Consider the following 26064-nt stretch of genomic DNA (forward strand, 5'->3'; position numbering starts at 1 on the left):
CCTGTGCAACCCAATGCCTGCCAGTTTCCCTGTCAATGGCCAAAGAGCTCTCCTAGCCCCCTCCGGGTGCCTTGCTCGCCTTGTTTTCATGAAGTTTATCCTTGTATTCAGTACGCTGGTGGTGGTAAATGCTTCTGGAGTAGCAGGGTGCAGGTGGAGTCCTTTTTTAGGAACCTTTTGTCTCTCTCTATTGAACAGGATTCTCCAAGGTGAATGTCGTTTCCCGTTTGGTTTTAAAAACCTGTTTAAAAAAAGTGCAAAGAAAAAAAAATTGCTGAGAACAATAATCCTCACAGTTAAATGTGTCAGGGGAAATTGTTCCACCCTGGTGTGTGCGCTATGATGTCTGGTGGCATCAAACAAGGGGGAGTGCCATATATCTCTTAAAATACACCCTAGGATCCTCGGTGGCAAGGGACCTATTGAGATTGCTGGGAGCTTTATTAAAGTGTGTGGGTGTGTGTGGGCGGGGTGGGGAGCTGGGGAATTTCTCTAATAGAGATCAGGCTGTGATACGCAGTGTAAGCTGTTCCTCGCAGACCTGTCTCACGTCGCCTTTTATCCCAGCACTGGTGCTGTTGCTGCCATGCTGTTTGCTTGCCGTGAGGTTGTTCTGAGTTGAAGCTAACCCCTTTTATTTCTCTCGGCTACAGATTGTACTCTCCTCTTTCAAGCATGGCCTCTTCAGCGGGCAGTGGCTGCAGCGAGTTAGCTACACTCGTTGGGAGGGCATTTTTCGCTGCATCCCCATCTTTGGCATGTCTTTTGCCTGTCAGTCGTAAGTACCTGCCATTACCACTTCTGGCAGTTGTGGCGTGCAGTGAGTTTTTGTGAGGGCAGAGGGTCGTGAGGATCTGCATGGGATAGATACCACCTGCTTTCCGAATTTTATTTTAATCAAAATATTTTACAGCCCGCTGAAGTACCGCATCTCATTCATTCGTGACCCTTTTGTTACCTAGGTGGGGGAGGGAGTTATATTTCACTCGGGAGTTGTTGTACTTGAGCAGCGTTAAGATCATTTGGGCCAAACAGATCCTTAGCGTAATGCACATTGCTTCTGGTACAGCTGCACAAGTGATGAATTTCTCCCATTGCTTGAAGGGAATGATTTAGTACCAGGGAAGACAGCAGGGCCGTGTTGCTCCTGACGGCCGCAGGGCTCCCTGCAGGGTAGCGTTCGCGCGGCCGCAATTTGAGAATACTCGGAAGAAGATTGCGAAGTTGTCGGCTTTGGATAGGTGTTTGCGTGCTTCCGGTTACCTGCTTTTAACCGGGACTTCCTTTGGCACGTGGGAGAACGTGATGGCAGACCAGGCTGTTTTCGTGTTTCTAGCATCATTACCTTCTCCACCAAAATGGCAAGTGAGCGATACGTGCCTGGCCAGAATAGTAACAGTCTTTAAATAGAAGTGTAAATCCAAACGTGGACACGGAAAAGACCATCCTTGTTTGGAAGGCTGGCAGAGTCGGGCTTTCCCCCCTGTAGTTCTAGCAAACGGGTAGCATGCCAACAGTAAATGAATGTGACAGATAAAATTTGTTCAGACTGCTGTGTTTACACCCACACGCAAGATCCAAATCATCATTTTCCACTTATCGGCTCTCTTGGCAGCTTGGTTCCTACCCAAACGCGCTCCAGTCTTGCTGTTTAATGTCTCCATTACAATTGGCGAAGGGAGTTATATTCTTTTACAGCTTTACCTTGTTAACATTTTAGAGTTCTTAAATTCCAAAATTTCCCTTTTTCTTTTGGTAGCCACACAGTACCCAGCACAATTTTGCTGGGAGTTGGAAGTGCAGGGAAATCATTTGGTCTGGACCAGTGTGCACATACCTAAATATAGACTCCATTACAGCACTTACGTGGCAAGCCAAACCTAAATCTGTGTGGTTTTTTTTCTAAGCATCAGAGCAATATGCTACCCCCAGCCCAGGCAGTCTTTATAAGCATGTTATTCTCAGCTAGGTAGGTTTAATTTTGCTAACCTCTGAATCACCTTTTAAAAAATAAATAATTCTAACATAAAAATCCTTTTCCTTCAGCACGTAAATGCGGCGTACAGTGAGGACACATAAATGCACTATTTTTCTCCTAGCTTGAAAATCTGACCCTGCTTTACGAGTTCAATACCCTTCGTTCTTTAAGAGCTATCCTGTTGTTGCTGAACTTGCAAAGTAGGTCACTCCTGCCGTTATGTAGCATGGAAATTTGCTGTGGAGCTGAGAACTGGGAATGCGGGGACTGAAGGGTTACCTCTGTCACAGCCTGCTCTGGGACCCTGGTCAAGTCACTGAGCCCTCTGAGTAAAAGTGAAGCGAGTAGGGCTTCTCAGGCTGATTTCTGGCACTGGTTGCGCTGGTGTAAGTGGATGCAACGCTGCTGAATTCACAGCAGTAACGAAGTCAGAACGCTGTTCGTTACCTCGGTGAAATCACTTCCCTGTGGGCTGAGGAATGCCAGTGGCGTGTTCAGAGAAACGCTGTTCAACGAAGATGGACACTTGGATATTGGGAGATAGCTCTGGCCAGCTCTGAGGCAAGGCTGTTTTTTCTGAATCTAGTCTGAGCACTTGTGCTGACTTGTCTACTTCCCTATTCAGGAATAGGGGGATGATTCAAATATCTGCGTGCTCTTTGAGGTGCTGTTATTAGAATACATACAGTGTAACAGATAACATGTGACACACTCATCAGGGAAAGATCCCTGATCCTTTGCACAGTCATTTTGCTTAAAAATAAACCCCGAGCACATCAGGGCGTGCTGCCTGTTTTGTGCTTCTTGTCCCCTTGCCCTGCCTTGAGAGCTTTTGTCAGGGTTTGAGGGACTCTGCTGTTCCTGCAAACCCAGGGTGACTAAATGGGTGCTGTTATGTGATCGCAGGAGGCCTGGGTGCAGCCGGACTTCACGTGGCACTTTTCCCCGTGTCGCCACATTGCTCTCGCTCCTGCAAAAGCGTAAACCTGGCCTTATTGGCCGCATCATCCCGTGCACTGCAGAGCCTTGCTGACCTCTCTTGTTTCATCTCTTTCTTCTCCTTCCTGGGCCTGTGTGTTTGGCTGGCCGCCTCCTCCTCATGGGGCTAAAGTCTGAGGCACACTCGGTTAATCTAGCAGAGGTCGCTGCATGGAGGGCACGGAGGAAGCTGAAGCTGAGGGACTCCTTGGGAAGCCGGTCTCTCCGGGCCTCGCCAGTAAATGGCTGTCACAGTGCTGCATCCACAGACCCTGCGTCTATCTCATTGGTTACTTTAAGCTGATGCTCAGCTTCCTTTGTGCAGAACCGTTTGACGTTAAGGGATTAAGGGTTAAGGATTTTTTCTGCTTGGCCTCAGCTTGACACACTTTCTGTTAATGGCTTTCTGCCCGCTGGAGCTGGGGATACCCCCTTCCCTGCTAACTGGATGTGCCCCCCCACCCTCTCCTCTTGAGAGTTACTTCAGTAACATGAAGCCAGGATGTGGCCACTTGAATTAAAGTAACAAGAGGTTAATGAGTTGCTAAAATATGCACCTGATGTCAAAAAGTGCATTCCACATGCTTTCCAAGTCTGTAAATACCCCAAATCCCATGTAATTGGCGCTCCCAGCTTTCTATGAACTGAGCTCTAGCAGCAGCGCTGAAATATGACAGGCACTGCATTTAGTTTTGTTTGTTTAACTTTTCTTTTAGACAGTGTGATGCTCTAACCCTCTTCCTGCTTTTACTCTGTAAACACTGCGTTGCTTTAATTATCAGCATAGAGAGCTCCAAGAACAATAATCTCCAATGTGCTGCCTGGCCTGGTGCCACTGGTGTTTCAGTGGAACAAATGGTCATTCATTTTGCAACACTTTTGAACCAAAATGTTTACATCACACGTTTAGCTCCACGTGGTGGGGTGGGGAGAGCAGGAATATTTTTGCAACACTTAAAGTTATGAGTGTTCTGAAATCTCTTGGCATTAGCAATATAAATTGTGGAATAGCAGCGAGCGTTTATGCGCTATAGGGGGAAGGTGTCAGGAATTTTTTGCTGCTGGGCTGAGGCGGGGAATGTGCTTGAGTTGGGTTTTGCTCTCTCTGTGGAAAGTTTCCTCAAATAATTTACCTTTTTCTACAGTCAGGTCTTGCCTACCTATGATAGCTTGGACGAGCCATCTGTTAAAATCATGAGCTCCATATTTGCTTCTTCCCTAAATGTGGTCACCACCTTTTATATTACGGTAAGAAGTTTCCCCTTCTCTTTTGTTGCCCCTCCAGAGCATGACTTCTAGCAGTAGGGATGATAATTTATTTTTGGATGGGGCTGGTTTCTAATTATCTGCATTTGTTCTGAAAGGTAAGTCATTTTGCTGAAAGCAAAATGGAGTGGGAGGTGATGTACTGAACAGTGCAGGAGGCATTTGGAGAGTCCTGGTTTTCAGCGTTGCATGCCTCCTGGGGTGGAGACCCAGCTGTCTCGTCATGCACATCAGCCTGGAGTCTGCCTCCCAGGACCTGACCTGGCGCTGGAGGGGCTGTGCAGAATTTAGGAGAGCTTCTTTTTGCCCTGTTGCAGCTGGAAAGATGTGGAGGAAGTTATGCATCATAAAGTACCAGTAAATAAAACTGAGTTAATAATTTCTGAGAAGAGCCTGCCCCTGTGCGCTAGGCTGCTGCGGGTAATTGTTAAAGCTCCTCCTTCGTCGGAGGAGTCAGGTCTATGGGCCTGGCAGGCAGCACAGTATCACTGCTTAATGTCACGGCAGCGACAGCTTTCCCTCGCTGCAGTGTTGTTCATGAAAGCCCCCTATGTTTCACAAGAAACTTTCCTCTGTTTTTAGGAAGGACCCACTGTTCTTTAACTGCCTTTCTCAGTTTTCGGAAGTGTTGCAGCTCTAGCCCCCGGAAAGTCTCTGTGGAGGGGTTGCCCCATTCTTGGCTGGCTAGTCTTAACTCATAGGAGGCTGCTGACCCCCCACCCTTTTTTTAAGGAGCATGTATGAATGTGCCTTGGAAACAAATCCCACCCGCTCACTTCCCCTCCTGCCGAACAGGTGGGGTTCTTTGGCTACGTGAGTTACACTGAAGCCATTGCTGGGAACGTCCTAATGAACTTCCCCTCCAACCTTGTGACGGAGATGATTCGAGTGGGATTCATGATGTCGGTGGCTGTGGGGTTTCCGATGATGATTCTCCCCTGCAGACAGGCGCTGAACACCCTTCTCTTTGAGCAGCAGGTAAGATCCTCTTGTGTGGGGAGGAGCAACGGGCTGCCTTGGTGTGCACCCCTGAAACTGGCTTTTTGAAGGGCTCTTGTGACTATTGGGCTTCAGCTGTTGACGGATGACTTGGGTTACAAATGTGCCTTGGTGCTGTGAGCCTCCATTGACGACAGCCTATTTCTGACTCGTGGCTGATACTTGCTATTCGGAGGGACGAACCCTCAACTCACAGTGAAATTGTAAGCGTCTGGTGTGTGGTAACGTTGCAGCAGGAAGCCTATGGCAGTCTGTAAATCCTGCTCTGCAGAGTGGTTAATCTGTGCTACTTGGAGGTTCTTGTCCTCTCTGCAGAGGAATTTCGTGGGCAGAAGTGCTAGGGTTGGAGTCTGAAGCTGCTATTGCTCTGCTACACCCCAAGTCATGTGGCTGCTACTTCCCTGCTCTGCTGGTAATTTAGGCTCTCACTTAGGAGCGTTACACAGTTTGGAGCCGAGGTGGTTCTCCCTTTTGGAAGGAGGGAGAAATGCGTTTTTAGAAACAGAGGAGCCTCCTTATTTCCTGCTGCTCCGGCTGGCATCCTTTTGCTGGCCGACTCGATCTCGCTTTGAGTATAGCTCGAGCTTCTGTTCCTGGCCTCGGAGCCCAGCACAGATTCATTTCTTCTCGCTTCTGTGTGCTTGCTCATTTCTGCTCTTTTATTATTATTCTGATCCTTGCACCTTCCTCAGTCGTTCCCTGAACAGCCTTCTATTCAGGTTCAGATGTCCCCTTCCTCCAGAGCCTCCCCTGGCCGTTCAGTGCCGATCTGGTGCAGAAACAAGCCTTGGAATACCCCCGTCTCCCACACATTCACCTTTCCCAGGGTCAGATCTTCAGACAGCCTTTGTGACTATAGTTGGTCTGTCTGATTTAGACTGTAAGTCCCTTGTGGCAGTAGCGTGTTCTCCTCTGTGTATTGTACAGCAGTAAGCATGCCGATGGTATTCAGTAAATAACAGTAAGAGATTGTGGGAATGTTCTGAGGCCTTTGTGTATCCGCATAAATAGAAACCTCTTAGGGCAGGAAATAAAACTCAAGCAATTTATAGCTCTAAATCCTGCCACTTCTGCCTGTGAGAAGCCCCCGGCTCTTTTCTCACGTTGGGAGGGTCTGGGGATGGGGAAGGACTATTGGTGCAAGTCAGCGGGTGCAGAGGAGTGAGCCCTGGAAGCACTTGGGAAGGCCTCGGTTCTCGCCTGGGCTCTGCTCATCGCTCTTTGGGTTCTGGCCGTGTTACTCTGCTTTCAGTTCCTGTCTGTGCAGCCAGGAGAGGGGGGAACTACTGGTTCTCCAGGACGTGTAGATTCACTGTGTCCTGTGCTTTCCGCACCTCCTGCCAGGGGAACGTGGGGATGGGAAGGGAAATGGAGGGCGTCTGGAAAGCCTCCGCTACCAGTTGCACCCAAGCAGGGCCGTTCATCCTCCCTGAAGTCTGGCTAGGGTGTCTGCTCTAAAGTCAGAGGAGCCGATATACTTGTATTGTAACCTGGCGGGAGTGGTGGATATTAGGGAATGCTTGGCTGCAGCAAGCACAGAGCTCTTCCCCCTGTGACCATCCTTCCTCCTGCCTTCTCTGCCGTGCCTTTTTCTCATGCCCTCGGCCTTGAGGCTGTTGGGAGAGGCTGCGTGGCGGCAGCACTGGCAGAAGGATTTGACTGCAGCTGTGCGGTTCACGTTTGGGGCAGGATGGAAAACAGCAGCTTTGGCTTTGTGCCTCCTCTTCACTCTCATTTTGAAGGTTCAAGCTGCAGTTGCATATTAAAACTGCTCAACCACATCCAACTGCCCCCCTCGCGTCCACCAGTGTGGAGACCACCGTGTTCAGGTGAAACTGCCCCTCTTCAGTCCTCTCGGCCTCTTCGGCCCCACCGGCAGAGGCTGCTGGGGTAGTCGCTTTTGAACTGTGCAGGTGCAAAGCAGGGGCTAAATTCATTCTTTTCCCCTCCCACCCTTTCTCTTCTAGCAGAAAGATGGTACCTTTGCTGCTGGGGGTTATATGCCCCCTCTTCGGTTTAAAGCCCTCACGCTGGCTGTTGTCTTTGGAACCATGGTAGGAGGCATCATGATCCCAAACGGTGAGTGAGGTGTCGGGGGACAAGGATTGGTTGCTTGGTTACTTTCTGCGGTTACTCTTATTTGCTGCGCTCTCTTTTCCATCCCACACCGGGTCTGGTAGTTGCAGTGGTAACTCGCCATTTGAAGCTTTTTCTCGAAAACTCTTGGAGCTTCCGCTTAGCTCTGGCACTGTCTGAACGCGCCGGGCTGTGTACGGCGTGTGGTAATGAGCAGGACCTCTGCTCCCTTGGGGGGAGAGGGAGGCCGTCGTGTCTCTGCTGGGGAAAAGCCTCTCAGTGCTGTGCAGCAGCGGGAAGCTGCTACGAGCTGCCTGGATGCAGCGCTGGTGGCAGTGGCTGGTCGCAGGGATCGCCTGCCTTGCCGGGCTTGCGTCGCGGCCTCCCCGGGGACGTGGGCACAGCCGCTGGGCGTTGCTGCTCTGGCTGCCAGGACCGTGCTGACTTCTTGTTCTTCTTTGCCAGTGGAAACGGTCCTGGGCCTGACAGGTGCTACGATGGGAAGCCTCATCTGTTTTATCTGCCCGGCTCTTATTTACAAGAAGATCCACAAGAATGCCCTGTGCTCGCAGGTCAGTGCTCGTGCTGCTTGACATCCCCCCCAAGCCCTCTGTAGAGCCTGGGAACGTGCTTAATTTGGCTGCAGCAGGGAAACTGCTCAACAGCTCTCCAACCTTTCCCCTTCCAGTCTGCCCCATTACAGGTGGGAGCCGTTGTGGTCGGCTGCTCGGAGCAGCGTTGCTCACCAGCACGCAGACAGCAGGAGAGGAGGTGCTGGCTCCGTGCATGGCCTGCCCTGTGCTAGAGCACCACCCCTCTATCCTCCAGCAGCAAGCAAAGCATTCATTTAATGCATAAAATGCTGCTTGCAGCCCCTTGTCAGGCAGGCTTCAGTTCTGTATCCACAGAATGAGAAATCCAGGCAGCATATAAAACCTTAACGGGCCTTACATTGCAACCTGTCTGGGCTGGGTAAAATAAACACGGTTTCTCAGCGATGCGGTTCTTGCTGCTGACCCTCGGCTTTCTGGTTTCAACCAAAATAACAATAAAAAGGAACACACACATAGAGGTGTTGCTTCAGGAATTGATTTTTAAAAAATTGGGGTCGTTCAGAGGCTATTAGAAGTTCAGCTTTTCCTTTTGCTCCAGTTTGAATTGGCCTCCTCGGGGACGGAAACAAAGCGTCTCTTTGCTAAGCTTGATCTTTGTGTTTTTGCTGTGTTTTTATGGAGCTGAAATTAACATGTTTTGTTTTTTTCTAACAATAACTTAATCCATGGCCTTTTAGCAGGCCGCTGTTCCAGCACTGCCAGTCACGACAGCGCTGGTGTGGGAATAAGGTTTTCAGCAAACTGCAGAGTCAGCAGGGGGAGAGAAGACATTTTTGTGGGTCCCATTGAACTAATGGCTTTTTCTGTGTTTAATGACTTGTGGGTTTGCAAATGTACATGAAGTTTTTAAGCAGGGCGTATTTTTTTTCTTTCCCCACGCTTTCTCTGACATGAGGAAATAGTCCAACTTTCCAGCTTTCACTCTGAATTCTGACACTTTCGTCCTAACTTCTTTGACTGAAACCCTAAGCAGGAGTCTGAATGCCAGCCTGGATTTTTCAGGGAAACAAAGAGCACTTTCAAGAATTGCTTTCTATTCCGGCTGAGCCAGAATGTTGCTCTGCAGTGCCTTGAAACTGCACTTAGGATTTGCTGAGCTCTTAGACTGGCTGCCTAGAGGCAACTGTCAGCTGCCCGCGGTTGAACACTGGGGCCCTCATAAGGCGTGACCTGAAATGCTGGTCACAAGACTGGTGAAGAAGATGTTTGCCCTGCAGAAATCCCCATCAAGGATAAGGGCTTATCTAAAGCATCAGCCCTCAGGTTACCCTGGCATTTCAGGGGGCTGGTAGCAAACTGTCCAGCCTTCTCTTGAATGATCCATCGCCTGTCAGGTTTACATACTTGCTTTGACTGATGCTCTGGAGCATTGCAGCAAGGGCACACCTGTCTTCAGCAGTGCACTAGGCTGCCGAACGCCTCCCTGCCTCCACGCTGGCAACTGGGTTCTGGGCCCACCCTCTCCTTGCTCCTCCGGGTCTTCTGGGAAGAGTCATTTATTCTTTCCCTGAAGCCCTGTCTTTGGTCTCCTCCTTCTTTCCTGCTTTCTTTGATCAGGCACTCCACTCCATCAAAATATGCTCCTGTGAAAAGTGGCAGTCGTGGGGGAGAAGGGGCCAGCTCTGGGCATAGCTGTCCCTCCCCGCTTTTCTATGTCTAAACAATATACGTGTATGTTCTCTCTCCCTACCTCCACCGTCCTTAAATTTATTACAAAAGCAACAGACCTTCTCAGCTTTAGCTCTTGTAAGTTCTCAGCTCCAGCTTGCCTAAATTGTCTTGACTCTTCCGGTAGTTTTTCTGCACGTGTGCTCTCGCTGAGAGCCGGCTGTTTTATTAAGCCACCTCTGGCTTCAAGCAAAGGCCGGTGGTGGGTAGCTTACAGGGCTGGCAATATAGGAAGTCCAGTGTCACAGGGCTGGAAAGGTGGTGCAAGCTTAGGTTAAAAAAATAGGAGTTGCATTAAAGGTGGTGAAGAGGATTCTAGCGGGAGAGGGATACGGGCAGTCCCAGATGTTTTTTGGCCAGCGAAGAGCACTGCGTTCTGCCAGGGAGTTGTTAATTATTACAACCGCTGGTCAGTCAACAGCTGGCAGCCAGCCAGCGGCTGGGAATTGCCGCTTGGATTAGGCTATGGGGGTGGCTTAGTTGAAAGGCTTGGTGTGCTGGAAAGACGATCAGGTAACAGAGCAACTAGGGCAAGTTAAAAAGCTTAAATTCAGGCATGCAGAGCTGTGAATGGATTGGGGAAAAAGTCCCCTTTTTTGTGGTTAGCATCAAGCATGTCCCTGTAAAGGCGCAGGTCCGTATCCTGCTGCCCTCTGGGAGCCTTGAGTGGGGGGGACGGAGTGAGGTTTGGCAGAGCTCTGCTGAAGGTCGCGTTAAGGTCTGTAAACAGAGTGTTTAACTTCCAACAGGAAGGTGTTGGCTTCCCAGTGTTGACACAAGCTTGTCTGCGAGGCCCCTCCTAGGGAGGCCGGGAGTTACTGTTGTCCCGGTTGGGGAAGAGGAGCCACAGAGAGGCTGCTCAAGGTCAGGAAATGACCCCTCTCATCACGCTCATGTGTGAATGGAAAGAGAGATCCCCTCTGCCCTCTCCTCCTCCTGCAGCGGCCAGCACACCTTCACTGCACACAGGTTTTCACTCGCTACGGTTCTTAAAGCGTAGCATCTCCGTCAAAGCGCAGCAGAGAAACCCAGGAGCACCCAGGGCTCTTGCATTCCTTCGTGATTACTCTGTCCCTCCAAACTACTTGGTGTCCAAAACAACACAGTTTAGAGGATGTCGTCACTCTAGACAAACGCAGCTTTTGATTCCTGCTGATGGCTCAGGCGTGGTTAGAGGAGATAGTCTGAGCTAATGACACTTCTGTACAAAGTTCAAGTTATCTTCTGGGAGGAAGGATGACTGAGGGAGAGCAACCAGTGGAGGAAACGGACGTGTAAAATTCCGTTTCTGAGTTCCTGCCTGTGCTCGAGCGTTCCTCTCGGGAGACAGGCCTCTTGCATTGCTGGCCTGCGCGTTAGAAGAGGTTGCAGCCAGAGGTGTTTGCGCGTGCTCCTGCGATGTCCACATTAAGAGGTGCCTCTGGAGAATGGTCTCTGCTCTCAGTATGAGACTCTCCCTGTTTAGGCAGCTTCATCGCAGTCTGTCCGGCTCAGCAAATACTGCATAGTGCAAGAGCTTGCAGAATGGAGGACAAAAATTCCCTCTTTTGAGGCTTACTGCTAGAATGAGGACGCAGTGCAGCCATGAGCTGTGCTCCTTGCAGGCCTTGCAGATGTCGGCAGGAGCCTTCCAAAATAGTGAGTTGACTTTCAGCATGAGCATGGCCTTAGCTTTAAGTTGCTGGCTTGTGTGTGGAGGCCTCCACCCTGGGGTCTCTCTGCTGTCCTGCTGGAGCAGCCCCTCCGCAACCCAGCAGCGATGCAGGAGCAGATGAAATTCCTGTAATCTCGCTGAAGTGCTGTCTCTGAGACCTTGTCTCATGACACTGCAGTGAGTTGAAGAGGGATAGAAGTGGCTATTTATTTGTTTATTTTAATTTCAGTGAGGTCATTTCTGCTCCCTGGGCTGGCTGACTGCAGGCCTCAGTCCCTTAATGGCCTTCATCTACAAATGTGGGGCCTTTAATAACAATAAAAAATAATAATTAAAAAAAGACCAACCCTTTCAGAGCATCCTGACCTTAAACTGTTTTGATGGAGTGTTTAAAAAAAGAAAAAAGCCCTCTGGAAGGGTTTGGGAGTGTGTGGCTCACAGATGAAGGCAAGAGGCAGCTTTAAAGCAGTGCCGCCAAACCTGCTGTAGCTACTAGAGACCGGACACTGACTTTGTTTTGTGTGACTGTGCTTCGGTCCCTAACTGCTTATAACCGCTCTGCAGTGTTACGGCCCCATTTGCTCTTGGTTCTCCACTCTTCAGCAGCTTTGCTTGGGGGTAAGACCTCTGCCTGGCTTCGGTTTCTTGAGCCGCGTAGTCCTTGCAGCCTGCGTTCTGTTCCTTTGATTGCCAGAGATTAGCCTCGGTAGCCCCTCGAGTACAAACTGCCTGTTTTTACATGTCATAAATATCTGCATGGAATTCGGCCCAATTGTGGACCTCCTTATCCTGGTCTGCAGTTGCTCAGGGGGTAGGTGAGGATGGGGTGTGTTGATGGGGTGGAGCTGAAGGTGAGGGAAGGCTGTTGGTTTGTGGACAGCCCAGCCTGTCTTTGAATGCCGTGTGTGTGCGTACCCACTGCTCTGAGACGCTTGCAGATGAACTCCAAATGTTAAACAATCAAAGGGGTTTTGAATCCAAGGCATTCAGTTATGTGGTTCCCCACTAAGAATTAGATAAGAAACAACAAAAATTCCTTTAAAACATTTCATCTTTTCAGCTGTTTCCTACAGTTCCCTTTTCTCCCACGTGGCTCCTGGTTCCTGCGGCACCAGAATAGATCCTCTTCATGGAAATGCTCTTCCTCTCTGCCGTTGTTTCTGGAAGACGCTAGCTCAGCCTTCCAGTCACAAAATGCATTTCTGCTGGGACTTCAGATTGTGTGAGGAAAGGAAGCAGACAGTCTCCAAGCTGAGGGCAGAAGTGGCAAAGACCTGCTGACTCTGTTTTTGGCCTGAGCAGGATGGCAGGATATCTGCTCTTTGTGCACCCACAGAGCAAGGCAGGGACCAGATTTTACTTTTGTTTCCTTTACAACATCTCTAAGATCTGGCCTCTGCTCTTTGACCATGCTGCTAGTCTTGTCCAGAGCTGCTCTGCATCCCACCAACCTTTTCCTTCTGAGGGCGTCTTCCTGTCTGCAGAGACATGCTGAGAACGGGGTCTCCTGGGCCCGTGGCTCTGGACCACACTGACCTGTGTTTCTGGGTGACCTCTCTCAGCACAATGGAAGAGGGAGAGCAAAACGTTAGCTTCTTGTCCCTCCCTTGGGGTGCCAACATTTAAACCTTCCCATCAGTTTCAGTTCTCCGCTTTATTTCCCGTCTCTTCCTTCCTGCAGCCCACAGCAGCCTTCAGTTGTGGCTGCTGGGCATCGCTACTGTTCCTGTTTTTCTTGCACTGAGTTGCATCCTTTTGTTGTGCTTTGTGTTAATTGTGTCTTAAATATTGCAGGATAAGGCTTTTGGAGGAATAGGGGAGCGCATGTAGTCCCACAGGACATGGTCCTCTCATGAGCTCCTGAGATCACAACGCGAGTCAGAATGACCTATGTACTTTGTCCTGTACCTCCCTCCAGAAGGGACAGGCAGCTTGTTGGTTGCCTTCCGCTGGACAGTAGCAATATTTTGTACCAAAGCAGCAGGTTTCTTTTGCAGATAGAGACTTTTATATGACTGACTTGTGAAGCATGCATAGCAAGTTGTTCCTGTTAGGCATGTGGTGAAAAAAGCAGCATCCTCGCCCCAGCAAGCCTGCAGTCAGCGAGCACACAGCCGGGGTGGAGGTGGAAATCGGCAAAAAGCGGAGAGAAGACACAGCAGCGTGCTGCCCGCACGCCCCGAGTGTGTCGCACCGGGTGGCAGCTGGTTGCAAATAAAGAGACGATGCAGTTCACAGCGCTGCCTTGGAGCCTTTGCTCCCATATGCAGAGCAGCAGACATGAGCCAGATCTGTAACACTGCAGAGCAGGATGTACTTAAGGAAAAGAAATTCCTGCATAATAAATACCAATTTATTGCAAACGTTTAACTTCTCAGCTTTGCAGAGACATTTTGTTTTGCATATGATTGTTCCTGTTGCTTTCATGGTCTTTGTGAGAAGTTGTTTGTGGGGGGACATGAGTTTCTAGCGGAGGGTGCAAATTCTTTGCCTGCTATCTGCAGCACAGAGTTTCTCCTACCAGTCATTCGTAGCACTGTATACTCGTTGACATGCAGACCAGGTTCCATGAGAAGCCCTTACCATGACAATTACCATGATTAACTAGGTAAAAATAATATATTGGAATTTAATTAAATCTTGCCAGTCAGTGTTGTCAGCCAGCAATCCATCCACTCAGCTCTTTGAACGGGTACTGCTTTCATTCGGAGCAGCAGACGGGCTTTTGGCAGCTCTGCCACACCAACAGGCAAACGCTCCTTTGCCCGTATTGCTGCTGCACATCTTGCTTGTCCTTCTTGCATTATTAAAGGTGTAGAGTTTCTTATTATTACGGCTCATGTGGAATTAGACCTTGGGATTTTTGTCTTTTCATAATGATAAAATTAGCTGTAGAAATTTGCCTTTTGGCGGTGTTCTTCTCCTTTCTAAGTCAGAACTTCACAGAGTTTTTTCCCTTCTCGGGATCTAGATTCCATCTTACTTTTTTTTTTTTTTTTTTTTTTTTTTTTTTTTCCTGTTTGGTCTCAGCTCTTTGGAAATCAGCAAGTTGCTTCTTATCAGTTTATTGAGCACTAGCCACCAGGACTTTGTGAAGGTCTTGTTCTTCTTGTTCTCAAAAATAAGAATTTTTAAACAATTCATCAAAAACATTCTTAGGTTGTAAACAGGTCAGTCTGCTGTTCTCAGCCAGATCTGATTTCATGGTGTTCTAATGTAGTTGCTGAAAATACTGGGGAATGAGTCCCTGCAGCTGGACTCTTGTGCACTAGATGCATTTTACTATTTTTATACCTTGTCCACTTGCTTCTGAGTCCCTCTGATACAGGAGTCTTCTTTTCAACAGCTTCCAGCATCTGAAACTATCACTTGCCTGTATCTACATCCAAATACAAACCTCAGCCAAAAGCTACTGTTCCTTCCTTTTTGCCTCTTAAAATTCTCTCCTCTTCTCTCACTTATTGACATCTGTAATTGCACTGAGCTTTGAATTGTTTGGAGGTGCTGTTTGTGTGAAGAATGTCGTATAGAGCAGTCCCATTTGTTTTACCGCGTTAACTGAAGCTCTGACACACTGTGCAGATTATACTGTGGATTGGCCTGGGAATACTGGTGATTAGCACGTACACCACCTTGTCCGCAACGGAGGACACCCCTGTGAAGTCCGAAGCAGTGGGCTTGGAGCGCCTTGAAGGAGAGGAGACCAGAATTGACCAGGATTCTGTCAAAATCCCAGGTATGTGTCTGCTGGAGTCGTGCCTCCCAGCCCCTCTGCCCAGCTCCATCTCTGGGGAAAAAACCGCCATGGTGGAAGCAGAGTTGTTTCCAGGCATCTTTAGAGCATCCTAGAAACTTTTCCCAAGAAAAAGGTGCAGTTTTGCCTTCTGGAAATGCCTGGTGGGGGCTCCGAGGATGCCTTCCGGAGGGCTGCTCTTTCAGAGGAGGAAGGGGAAAGGAGGGCCCGTGGGGGAGGCCAGGGCCCCCCTCTAGTGACAGAGCACAGAACTACCCGTGCGGGGTGATAAAAGCAGCTCTGTGAGCACAGCGCAGAGATAGCTCTGTGCTGGCCACCTGTATGAAGGGTGCGAGGAGCCAAACAGGGCTGCTTTCACTGTTTCTGCCAGCACATTGTCCATGGTTCCAATAACAAGCCATTCATTGCGCTCAAAGGTATGTAAATTTATGGGCACTGACTTTTTTTTTGGTTGTGAGGATATAAATTTGGATTCGGTTTTAGCTCTGACAAAGCCCGTGATTATGCCTCAGCTTTGTTTACTGGTTCACGTTATTTATTATTTGTTTACTGTGGCCGTTGATAGAATTACGGCCGAACCCTCCCTTCCCCAGCTGCAGGCTTGCCTCGCAAGGCCATCGCTAGCAGGTGTCGCGTGACCCTGTGCTGCCCCTCATCTGTGGCTGTGTCCTGTTTCTTTATTTTATTTTTGTTTGGTTCTGCTCGGGTTTTTTGTTCTTTGGGGGCCTTGAAATATCCTCGCAGAGATTGAGAACGGAAGCGAGAAAAGGGCTGTCTCTTCTGGAGATTATCCTCCTCCTGGTTGCTGGCTGTGTTCCTGCTGCACAGATTTGAGTGTCTCCGAGACACCGGTGCTGCCTCCGATAACATTCACTCCTGGGTTGCTCTGTCCCTGACGGTGGGGTTTTATGCGTTCACGCTAGCGGTTCATCCGAGGCGCGCGTGCCTTGTCAGGCACTGAGATGCCCATGAACTCTTAGCAAAAGATGCTCTCAATCCCTTAATCATGCACACTCAGCAGGGCTGGGAGGAGGGATGCAATTGAATTCTTCCGTCTTGGTTAATTTTGGAGCGGTAATGGCCAGAGAACAGCTGCTCGTTTCAGGAGGGGTTGCTAATGACACGTGTTCTTGTGACTGGGAAAATAAAAAAAGTCCCATAAAAGACTGTGTCCGCTGGAGTTTGCTAAATCTCTTCTCCACTTCTCCGCGTGAACCGGGGAGGCAGAGCAGGAAGCCTGCGTTTAATCATCATGTAGCACAGCGCATCTTAAGTTGCCCTGGCATTCCCCCTGCATGCGTTTAGAGCTCGTCAGCATTAGTCCTTATTGCACAGTACTTGATGCTGGATTAAATAATCCTGCCTAGGAGGAAGGCGTTTTTAGTGCTCTCGGCTCATAAACTTCCCAGGGCCGAGCTGTGCGGCTCCGAACGTACTAACAAGCGTGTTCCCAGTAAAATCCCCGCTTCCTTCCCCGTGCACCTTGGTTTGTTTTGTGCCGGGCCAGCGCGAGGGAGGCAGCGCCGGGGGCTGCTCTTCCCTGGGAAGCGGAGCCTGGCGCGGAAGCCTCATCCTGTGGGAGGAGGAAGTGGGATGGAGCAGGGTGAGAACGAGCCGGGCAGAGGAAGTGGAACAATGAGCCCGAGCCGCGGCGGTGCCGGGGGAGCCGCGTGCTCCGCGAGCAAGCGCTGCCCCAGGAGAGCCGCGGCCCTGCTGCCGCCCCGGCGCTGCCGAGCCGCTCCTGGAGCCGTGCCTCGCCGCCTCTCTGCAGGATGTCGGCTTGACTAGCAATGAGCGGCGTTAAATGGTGCCCTTCTTCCCGCCGCCGCTCCCCCCGCCTCGTCCGACCCGGCCTTGTTTTGCGAAGGTACGAGCCCGGGGCCGGGAAAACACTGCGGCAGCTGCATCCTGTCATTCAGGGGCGCAGGATGCGGGCTGCCCCGCATCACCTGGGTGCCCTCGGCAGCCCACATCTGCCGCTCGTTCCTCGCGCAAGGCTTTAGCAGAAACACATGGCGGCTCGTGGGGCCGGGGGCACACGCCTGCCCCCAGCCCGCTGCCGCGGCCGCGCTCGGGGCCGGGCCGGGCCTTTCCCCGAGTTGGCGTTCGCCATCTGACTTCTGCCTGTCAGCATGCGAGCGGAGCTTTATTGGCCTCTTTGATGTTGCGGAGACCAGAACTGTACAGACTTTCATTAAAACCCTGCCCCGTGGGCCCGGGGATTATGAATATTAGAACATTGCCCTTTTATGTGAACACGTATTGACCGGCGAACTCTGAATAGTGTTTTTACTAACGACACCCAAGTGCCCATTACAGCCCCTGCCTGTATGGCTTGAGGTTTACTGTCAGCAGCTCTTCGGGAAAGGTATAAAACCCTTTCAGAAGCGTTCGGTGCTCCATGCAGCGTGTGTGCGTATGTTAAAAGGTTGCTAAGCTGCCTGTGAAAGCTCATGAAGGCAATTATCCATTTAAAAAAAAAAAAAAAAGCTAATTAGGCAATTTCTCTCTGTATTTGAAAGCACCCTAGAGGGTCTCATGGGGCGGATTAAGATTTTGTAATATTTTTCAGCTCCTTACTTGATCGTTTCTGCTTCGTTTTCCTCCTCTCGCGTTGTGCAATATCTCGTAACAAAGACCTGATTCACGCTCGTTATGCAAGAGCAACCTTTCCCCGGCGCTCCCGTGGTCGGGGTGCTGCTCAGGGGAGCCGGGAGACCGTACTCATCCCCTGGGATTTGTTTCACTTTTTAAGGACGAGGGCAAAACCCGGATCTGTGTGGGCCGGGCAGGGCGCTGCGCCGTGGCTCCTCGCGCCCGCGGCATCCGGCCCGGCGAAGCCGCTTGGCTCCAGCTCGCGTCCCCGCCAGCCGAGGCGGCTGCGTTATTAGCAGAGCAGCCCCGAACATGTGTGAAACGTGGATTAGACACAGCTCCTAATAGCTGTAGGAACAGCTTGACTCTGCTACAGCTCTCCCTGGTGCTTTGTGAGAGAGATCTTTTAATAGTGCCTGTGACACAGAAAAGGCACCATCAGCCTCTTGCAATTTGGGTTCGTTTTTACTGCTGGTGCGTCGGGAGACAACTGTGAACTAATTTCAGTGATGCCATTCGATAACCTTGTGAAATCTGTAACCGTTTCAGGCGCTGGGGGCGGGGGGGCTCGGCGCGGCCGGGGCGGAAAGGCTTCCTGCCCGTCCTGTCCTCGGAGGTGGGAGAGCGGGGCCGCGCGGCGCTCCTGCTCCTGCTCCCGGGGCCGCGGGAGGCTCGTGCGTGCCGGAGCCGCCGTGGGCGCCCGGTGCGTCCGAGGGCAGCGGTTTGCCCCATCTCTCCGTCTCCACCTTTGCTTTGGCTCCCGTAGCAGGATGCTCCTTTCACGGGTCCTACCAAGCGGGGTTGCTTCGCTGCGCTGGGGCGATGTGGGCAAGTCTGGGCGCTGGAACTGCGCTGGGACAAATCGATCCCGTCCGCTGAACCCGACGGCCCTCGGCGGATGCTCCGGCGCTGGCGGGCAGAGGTCCTGCCCCGAGGGCTGCAGCCAGCGTCGCTCGGCCGCCGAGGAGGCGCGCGGGTCACTGGGAGGGCTGCGTCTCCCCAGGCTCCCTGTCTTTCGCTGTGCACCACAAATGGATTGTAGAATTCTCTAACTTTGACCTAATCTGGAAAACGAAAACATCTAGCAGCCTTCCCTGCCTGCCTCTGCCAGGGCTCTGCATGCCCGGAGCGGCAGACGGAGGTGCCTGGGAGTGTGCCCTGGGCCCGCGGGTGCCCCGGGGTGGCCCTCCACCCCATCGGGGTGGCCCGGGACGGTTCGTGGGACGCAGGGAGTTGAGGTTGGGCGCGGGAGGGGGTCGCAGCCTCTAGAGGAGAGCGGCGCTGAGAAGGAGCAGCAGTGACACCAGGTCTGGGCGGGGGGAAGGACAGAAACTGTGCTTTCTGCCAGCAGGCAGAGCGTGCCCCGTCCTCGCATGCGGCTCCGGTCACCGCTGCTCCCTCTGCCCGGTCCCGTCCGCTCGGGAGGAGCACGGCAGGGCCGGTCTCGCAATCGCTTCCAAAAGAGCAGGATGTGTAGACGCAGGTTTCGGCTACGGTCATTACTGCGGTGGACAAGAGCGATATGAAAACCATGTGAGGAGGGATTTAATGTCTTTCTGGGACCATTGCTACTATCCGAACCAGGAGCAGGGGGGAAGGGAAGCTTTTAGGTTGCTAATCATGAAATTTTATTGCAGCCTAGAGAGGCTGTTGGCAAACCACAACACATAGGCGCGCACATGCACACACACACAAATCAGTTGCAGCAAGCCTTGCCTTTCCCCGCCAGCTCCCTTCGCTTCTCTGCGTGTAAATGTGAGCAGAGCCGCTAAAGAGGATCGTAAGCTGGGGTGGTTCGGAAGGACCCGCTAGCAGCGAGGGTCTGGACTTCCTCATAAGGCAAAGCAAGCCCTCCTTGGTGCCTAATGCTGAGATTCTGTTGTTGTAAGCCAAGAAGCTTTTATAGCCTCTCAGCCTTTGCCTGTAAAGTCCAACGCCACTCATAAAACATTAAGAGGCACAGCATTACTGTAACGCTCTCCAAAGGGACCTGAAGGGCGACTAGACAGTTAGAGTGATTATTACACATCCTGAGCAAAATTGTTCTCTGCAAACCACATATAGCCCCTTATAGATTTCCATGCAGCGTGAGAGGCCGTTAATTCACGCCCTGATGATGAACTTAATTTTGTTTCCTGCTGAGCAAATGACGGCTTAGAGGCAACTTTGTCTTATTATGGTGTGGAGACTTTTATTTTTGTTTTGCCTGCATTGTTTTCAAAATGCGGAACATACAAGCCGTCTCTTGATTTATGATTGATGCTTTTTACAGCAACAGAGGGGTTGTGGAGTCTCCGTCCTTGAGCTATTCAAAAGCTATCAGGACACGATCCTGTGCGGTGTGCTCTAGGTGACCCTGCCTGAGCAGGAGGGCTGGGCTAGATGATCTCCAGAGGTCTCTTGCAACCTCAACCCTTCTGTGAACAGGGCCTTCCCCAGTGACCTGGTTGTATCCTGGATGCACTGGTGGCTTCACCTGCTGCGGTGTGTTGGACAGCCCTGTGCATGTTCGACTGGGTCGTCTGGCTAGACTGCAGCTATGCGAGGCAGAGGTATTTCTGTTTCTTTCTTCTGTTTTCCCATTTGCATGGAAAGCTTCCTCCCCGTTCTTTTGTTCTCGACCATCATCTTGCTTTATGGCTGCCTCTGGTCGTAATTTCTTTCTGGACCTGAGGTCAGCTGTGACCATATTGCAGCGCTCTAGATCCCCTTGTTTCAGGTGAGATGTTTCAGATGAGATGCGGCCTTCTCTGAATGCAACAATCTCCCTGGTTCATGAAGTGATTAATGAAAACTTTCCTCCAATAGAGTAAATGGATTGTTGCTATGAAGCCAAAATTTAGCTGGGAACATCCGTACAAGAGAATGCGGAGCACCTCCCCTCCCCAGGCCTCAGCGTCCTGCTTCCCAGGGCCTCCGTCCAGGAGTGGGCACTGGTTCTCGCATTCAGTGTTTTCCTGAAAGGAGGAGTGTCCTGCCTTGACTCGCTGAACTCTGGGAAGTCCCTCAATGGAGAGAGACCCTTGGGCACTAGACAAGAATTTCTCGGAAAATCCAAGCCCTTCTCCCCTCCTGTCATCAATACTGAACCAAAGAAACTTTGGAAACTGGCCAGCCCGAGTGTGTGTCCCTTCGCGACTGGGTGCAGTGCTCGAGGCCAGAGATTCCAGGGTCCTGGACAAGTGCTGGGTAGTTCTGGCACGGCTCCCTCTGGGCCAGGATTTTGTTCTCTTTTTTTTTCCCAACTTGGGTAAGGCCCACGCAGCTGAAGTTGTGGCAATCTCTTCTTTCCCATGAGTTCATCTTGTAATAAATCGCACCAGCCCTGCAGAGGGGGAGGAGAAAATTGAAAGATGTTTATAGAATTAATTCCCCAAAGGAAATCACATGGGGGAGGACAAATGGGGGGAAGAGTTGAGAATTTTTTTTGTTAGAGAAGATACATTTTTTTTTTTTTTAGTTTGCTGGATGGAAAACAATCTGCAGTGCAACTTCAGTGCTGGGAAACAATTACATTTCCTTTACTGCTCTTCTGCTAAGGAAGACTTTGCTACGTGTGCGCACTGTATAGGTCTTCCTTCATCTGCCCTCTTAGTCTCTAAGGCCAGAAGAGCCTGTTGTCTGATCGCATGTAGCATGCCGTGAATTCCTCATGGCTACTCTTGTGCTGAGCCCAGTAACTTGTTTGACTGAGATGCGTCTTCTAAAAAAACCCTATTTCTTAAGAGATCAAGAGAATCCCCCCTGTCACTTGGGAGTTTGTTCCCATGGTCGTTTAATTGCTCTCCTGAAAACTGGATGCCTTCTCTGGGGTCCCGCAGCTCCTCTCTCCCTTGCTCATTTCTTCGTTCAAAAGCAAATGCTCTTGCACAAAAAGGGGAGAAGGAAAACAAAAAAAAAGGCATTGAACCGCTCCCCCGCGGCGCAGGTGGGAGCGGGGAGCAGAGCGGGGTGCTCGGGGTGGCCCCGGCGGCTGCTGCGGGGCCCCGGGTCCCGGCCGTGCTCGGGCTCCCCGCTTCGGGGCGGTGAGCGGGGAGCCCGGGTCGCTGCTACCCTCTGGCGGTGCGGGCTCGCAGCGGCACGCCGCTCCCTCCGCCGCCCGGCCCGCTCCGTGGCGTTGGCTTGGGCGTTACGTAGCTTCATAAAAAGCGACTGTTAGGGAAACAGACGGAGCAACCCCAGAACAAGAGCCCTCCACCTCTAAATACTAGCACGGGAAGAAAAATAGCTGCTAGGCTTGTGTCGGAGGAATAGGGTTGTGGCAGACAGAGAAATTGCCTCGATCCTTTTGGTGGATTGACAGTGCAGCGGTGCGTGACCTCACGCAACTAACTGTCCTGCTTCGACAGACCAGAACCCGGTGGTAGAGGAGGCAGAGGATGACCGCGATAAACCAAAGCTGCTGGATGAGAAGGAAGAGATGGAGCAGCCACAGATCAAGGTGCCCATGGAAGTACCCAAGAGAGATGAAGAGGCAGAAAAGCTACAGGAACAAGTACAGCTTGACCGGCCTGATCAAGGTAAAAAGGAGTCTGGGGAAAAGGTGTCAGCTTTGGAGTTGGGAGACTTATGTTAAAGAGTGGTCTGTAGCATTATTTCAAGTAAAGATCCCGATCTCTGCTTTTTACCTTGTAGACTGAAGATAATTTATTGTTTGCTGCTCTTGAGGCTTGCTAGGAATGCAGCCTCTTGATGAGGAAGCAAGTGTAGGCAGCTGAGAAAGGGCAGTAGGTAGCTGGGTGCCACGTATGCTGTGAACCTGCTGGATGTTATTTTCCCACATTAATAACAAGCCCCCTAACGCTGTCTGACATCTACCCTAGGGATTGCCCTGCCTGTGGGAGAAGCGCATCGCCATGAGCCGCCTGTCCCGCATGACGAAGTGATTGTGGACATGGGGCGGGAGCGGGAGGAATCTGATGAGAACAAGCTTGCGCTCGGGAAAGCCAATGGTAATCTGCTCAAGCCAGCAGTGGAGGAGCCAGCCGAGCTGAATCCCGAGAAAGAGGCACTTGGCCCGAAACAGGGGATGGAAGCAATTGCTGAGAACCAACTGCGGGGAGGGACTGACAAGCCTGTTAAGAATCTGAAGAACGTCCTGGAGGTGGACGTGCAGCAGGATGGCAGGCCGCCATACAAAGATCTGGAGCCAGACAAACGAGTGTTGGAAGCCAAAGCACAAGCTGCCATGCTGGACGGTGAGAAGAAAGCTGAGGCTGCAGGTGACAAGGAGAAATCGAACCTCCAGCTACCCAGGAAAGCAGAGGAGGCTGCGAAGTCCGTAGAGAAGGAAGCTGACCCTGGTAAGCTCCCCCCACTGTGGCTCATCTGTACAAATTCTCCTCTTGTCCTGTAATCTCTCCCTGGCGACTGGGCAATTTGGTTATTTCCACCTACGTCCCAGTGATTCCTTTTAATTTCACAAGATTAGCATGTGAGTATGCACAGCCCCTTCAGCAGCTGTTGGGGAAAAGGAGGAATCTGGTGGCTTTGACAGCTACTATAATATCTGTCAAACAGTTGTTTGCTAGCCTACTAAATGTCAGGTGCCATGCTGTTCCTGTGCGTCTCCGAACTCACCGGGGACACAGAGCTGGGAGATCTTGACAGGTAACACATTGCTAAGTGCCCATCTAAAAGCTAGTTAGAACAGTTCTTGCATTTTAATTGGCTAAGGTAGTTAGCACTGGCTCACTGCCATGAGTCTATAAGATTGTTAAATATTTTTTTTATTACTTCCCTTGCAGTCATCAGGTTGAATGTAAACTGTGCTGGCTTAGGCAGGGAGGGACAACACGATGTGGAGTCATTTTAGAGAACATCTGCTGCTGGAGCGTCCTTATCAACTACAAAGGTCTGTTGGTCTCTTCGTCCACAGGTGAAAAGCAAGAGCTGCCCCCCCCAGACAGAGCGGACCCAGCTCAGGCCCAACAGCTGGAGCAGAGAGAGATCAGAAATACGGAGGAAAAGCAGCAGGAGAACGCAGAGAACAAGCTGGAGGGTGAGTGCAAGTCCCTGGGGCGCAGGGAGGGGAGGGCGCCGAGCTCCCTCTAGGAGCCCGAGGTAAAAGTGCAGGATTTTTCTCCGTAGGAGGAACGTGCCAGCCGGCCTGTTCTTCTTGGCTCTTGTGAGCACATAGCTTTAGGCCACAGTCACCTCGGCGACGGCAGCAATTAGTGCCTGTCTCCAGCGGGCTAACGCCTCCGGCAGAGGCTGGCATGTTCCAAAGCGAAGTCCCTGGCAAGGCCTGCTCGAGGATGTGAGTCACGCTGGAATCCAGGCCTGTCTTCTCCCCAGCTCCCGAGTGCAGGCAGCGCTGAGTCAAGACGAGCACGACTGGAGTGAAACTGTCTGGGTTATGCAAAGTGGGGACCCGGCAGCAATGTGCTCCTCTGTGGGCATCGTCTAACAGCCTTGGGGCCTTTGGCGTGGGGGAGAAGCGGGCTGCAGTGCATGGGGAGACCTGGGGTGTATAGCTGTGCAGAGGAGTGGCCTTGAAGCCCCATCCGCACCTTTCCCCTTCCCTGCTGCGTTTCCACGGTGGTGCTGTTACTCTGGGGTTGGCCCTTCCTCAGGCTGAGCATGCTGCCTGCAGCCTCCGCCTTGCTAGGATGTGAGGGTTGGACCCAGAGCTTGAGGATTCATAGCCTGTGCGCGGCGTGGGTTCCCTGACTGTTCACATTCCTGTGATCCCTCCGTATTCTGGTCCAGACGTGATGGGCACTCGATCCTGAGACTGATTGCAACTGACAGTTACTGCACACAGGGGCCATATCGTCCTCCTCTTCGGTGGTTACATCTTGGTTTCCTGATTGGTTTATTTTCCTTTTGCATTTCAATGGGACTGAAAAAATGAGTGTGAAAACCTAATAGCAGGTATGGACCATGAGGGTTTGTCATACTTCAAGGGGGATTCAGGCATCTGAGTTTATGTGGGGTTTTCCACCTGAATGTGTGTGTTGGACTTGCCAGGGAAGCTCTCCCATGAGGATGTCACCGAAAGGTGCCTTGGGCTTGTTCTGTTCCTCTGCTCAGGGTTGAGCTTTGTACCTAAAGGCTGAAAGAGGGAGGAAAGGGTGAAAAGGCTTCATGGGAGCAAGACAAGACAGCAAGCCCTGTAATTCCATGCATGCCGTTTGCAAACAGTTGCCTCTCTGGGACTGTTGTTGCTGTGCTCCGGTTTTAGCTGCCCTTGGCTGTACGAGCTCAAGTACTTTCATTTTATAATCAAGATGCTTTTTATGAAGAGTGTCTGTTAAAATCCAGCCAAAGCACTGAATGAGGCCTGCTTTCCGCAAGATCAAAGGAAGAGCTGGGACTTAGCGTAGCCTTGTGTTTGTGTGGAAGAGGTGTGTTACACAAATACAGGAGTTACATGTGTTTGTAAAGCTCTCAATGAGAAATGCTTTGATTTGGCATTAAACCTTTGCTTGCTGCGTGTTAAACGCAAACATTCCCATGCTGAGCTGGGACCTGGCAGCCTCAGAAAATGAGACAGTAGAAATGACTTCTGTTTTCATTGTTTATTCTGAGCAAAGTGCAAAAAATAAACAGATCTTGAGAAGTCAATTGCTCTCTTGAAATGACTGAATTCCCCCTCATAACGGAGCTTTCTGTAAATGGAAGCGAAAGGGGAATTCCAGAGGCCCTTGGTTGGTAGCACTCTAATGTGAACTGAAAATATTTCCCTTTAATCACCTTGTGGGTTATTAGCAGGACAGGGGGTGGCAGTGCGTACTTGAAAAGGATTAACCTGGACAGCATCCCTTTTTAATTTAAATGGCATTTTAGAGGCTACTAATTTTGACGTTATTGCCTTTGGGGCATAATATTCTAGAAACACCTTCAGTTTTGGAGAAAAGCTGCTCGTTGGTGTGGGAGACAAGTGACACACAAGTTCATGCTCTCCAGATACGATATGCCTGGGTGTCTGTCCAGGAGGGGAAAATGCAGCAACGTTTCCGTGCAGACCTGGGACTCATACTTTGCCCATGATGTCTAGCTTGCAGCAGTGAGTGAATCAACTTGAGTCACTTCTGCTTGGCCCTAAATGCACTCATCACTTCTGTGTAACTTGCTCTGGAGAGCCTCCATGGCTGCATAGAGCTGAGGGGCAAGGATTTCCTTGTGTTTTATTGACGTGGGGAGTTTTGTTTTGTTGCAGCGGTGTCTCAGGTCAGCGGGAGGTGACCTGAGACCCAGCGTAGCTGGGATGAAGTCCTGGTAGTGCGTTACAAGAGGTGATCTGTGTTTGAGAACGCTGGCTGATCTCAAGAGCCAAGCTGCAGCAGTGCTGGAGCTTTCCGAGGCACCAAGGCAGCTCCAAAACCAACTCACCTCACTTGGGAAGCTGACCCCTTGCTCCCTTGACTGATTTCTGCCAGTCCTGTCCTCTTCTTGTTCCTGTGCCAGCCAGACTTCTGTCCTTACGTGCACAGGGACCCCCAGCAAACCGGCCTCCTCTGTGGCCCTTCTTCCTGGC

At 51.0% G+C, this 26064-nt stretch overlaps 1 protein-coding gene across 3 annotated transcripts in view; it reads left to right on the forward strand.

Annotated features, from left to right (window-relative positions):
- Window positions 1-26064, forward strand: part of SLC38A10 (solute carrier family 38 member 10) — a 40129-nt gene that overhangs the window by 9569 nt on the left and 4496 nt on the right. For 2 of the 3 annotated variants that reach the window (XM_064522832.1, XM_064522834.1), the window contains exons 6-14: window positions 654-778; window positions 4102-4204; window positions 5018-5200; window positions 7189-7300; window positions 7763-7869; window positions 14816-14969; window positions 21932-22102; window positions 22406-22885; window positions 23461-23583. In XM_064522832.1, the coding sequence (XP_064378902.1) occupies window positions 654-778; window positions 4102-4204; window positions 5018-5200; window positions 7189-7300; window positions 7763-7869; window positions 14816-14969; window positions 21932-22102; window positions 22406-22885; window positions 23461-23583 (1558 nt within the window). The remainder of the gene's footprint in view (window positions 1-653; window positions 779-4101; window positions 4205-5017; window positions 5201-7188; window positions 7301-7762; window positions 7870-14815; window positions 14970-21931; window positions 22103-22405; window positions 22886-23460; window positions 23584-26064) is intronic. The other variant, XM_064522833.1, reaches the window with a different exon arrangement.

The sequence above is a fragment of the Dromaius novaehollandiae genome, chromosome 18 (assembly GCF_036370855.1).
Source record: "Dromaius novaehollandiae isolate bDroNov1 chromosome 18, bDroNov1.hap1, whole genome shotgun sequence".
NCBI classification, from domain to species: Eukaryota; Metazoa; Chordata; class Aves; order Casuariiformes; family Dromaiidae; genus Dromaius; species Dromaius novaehollandiae.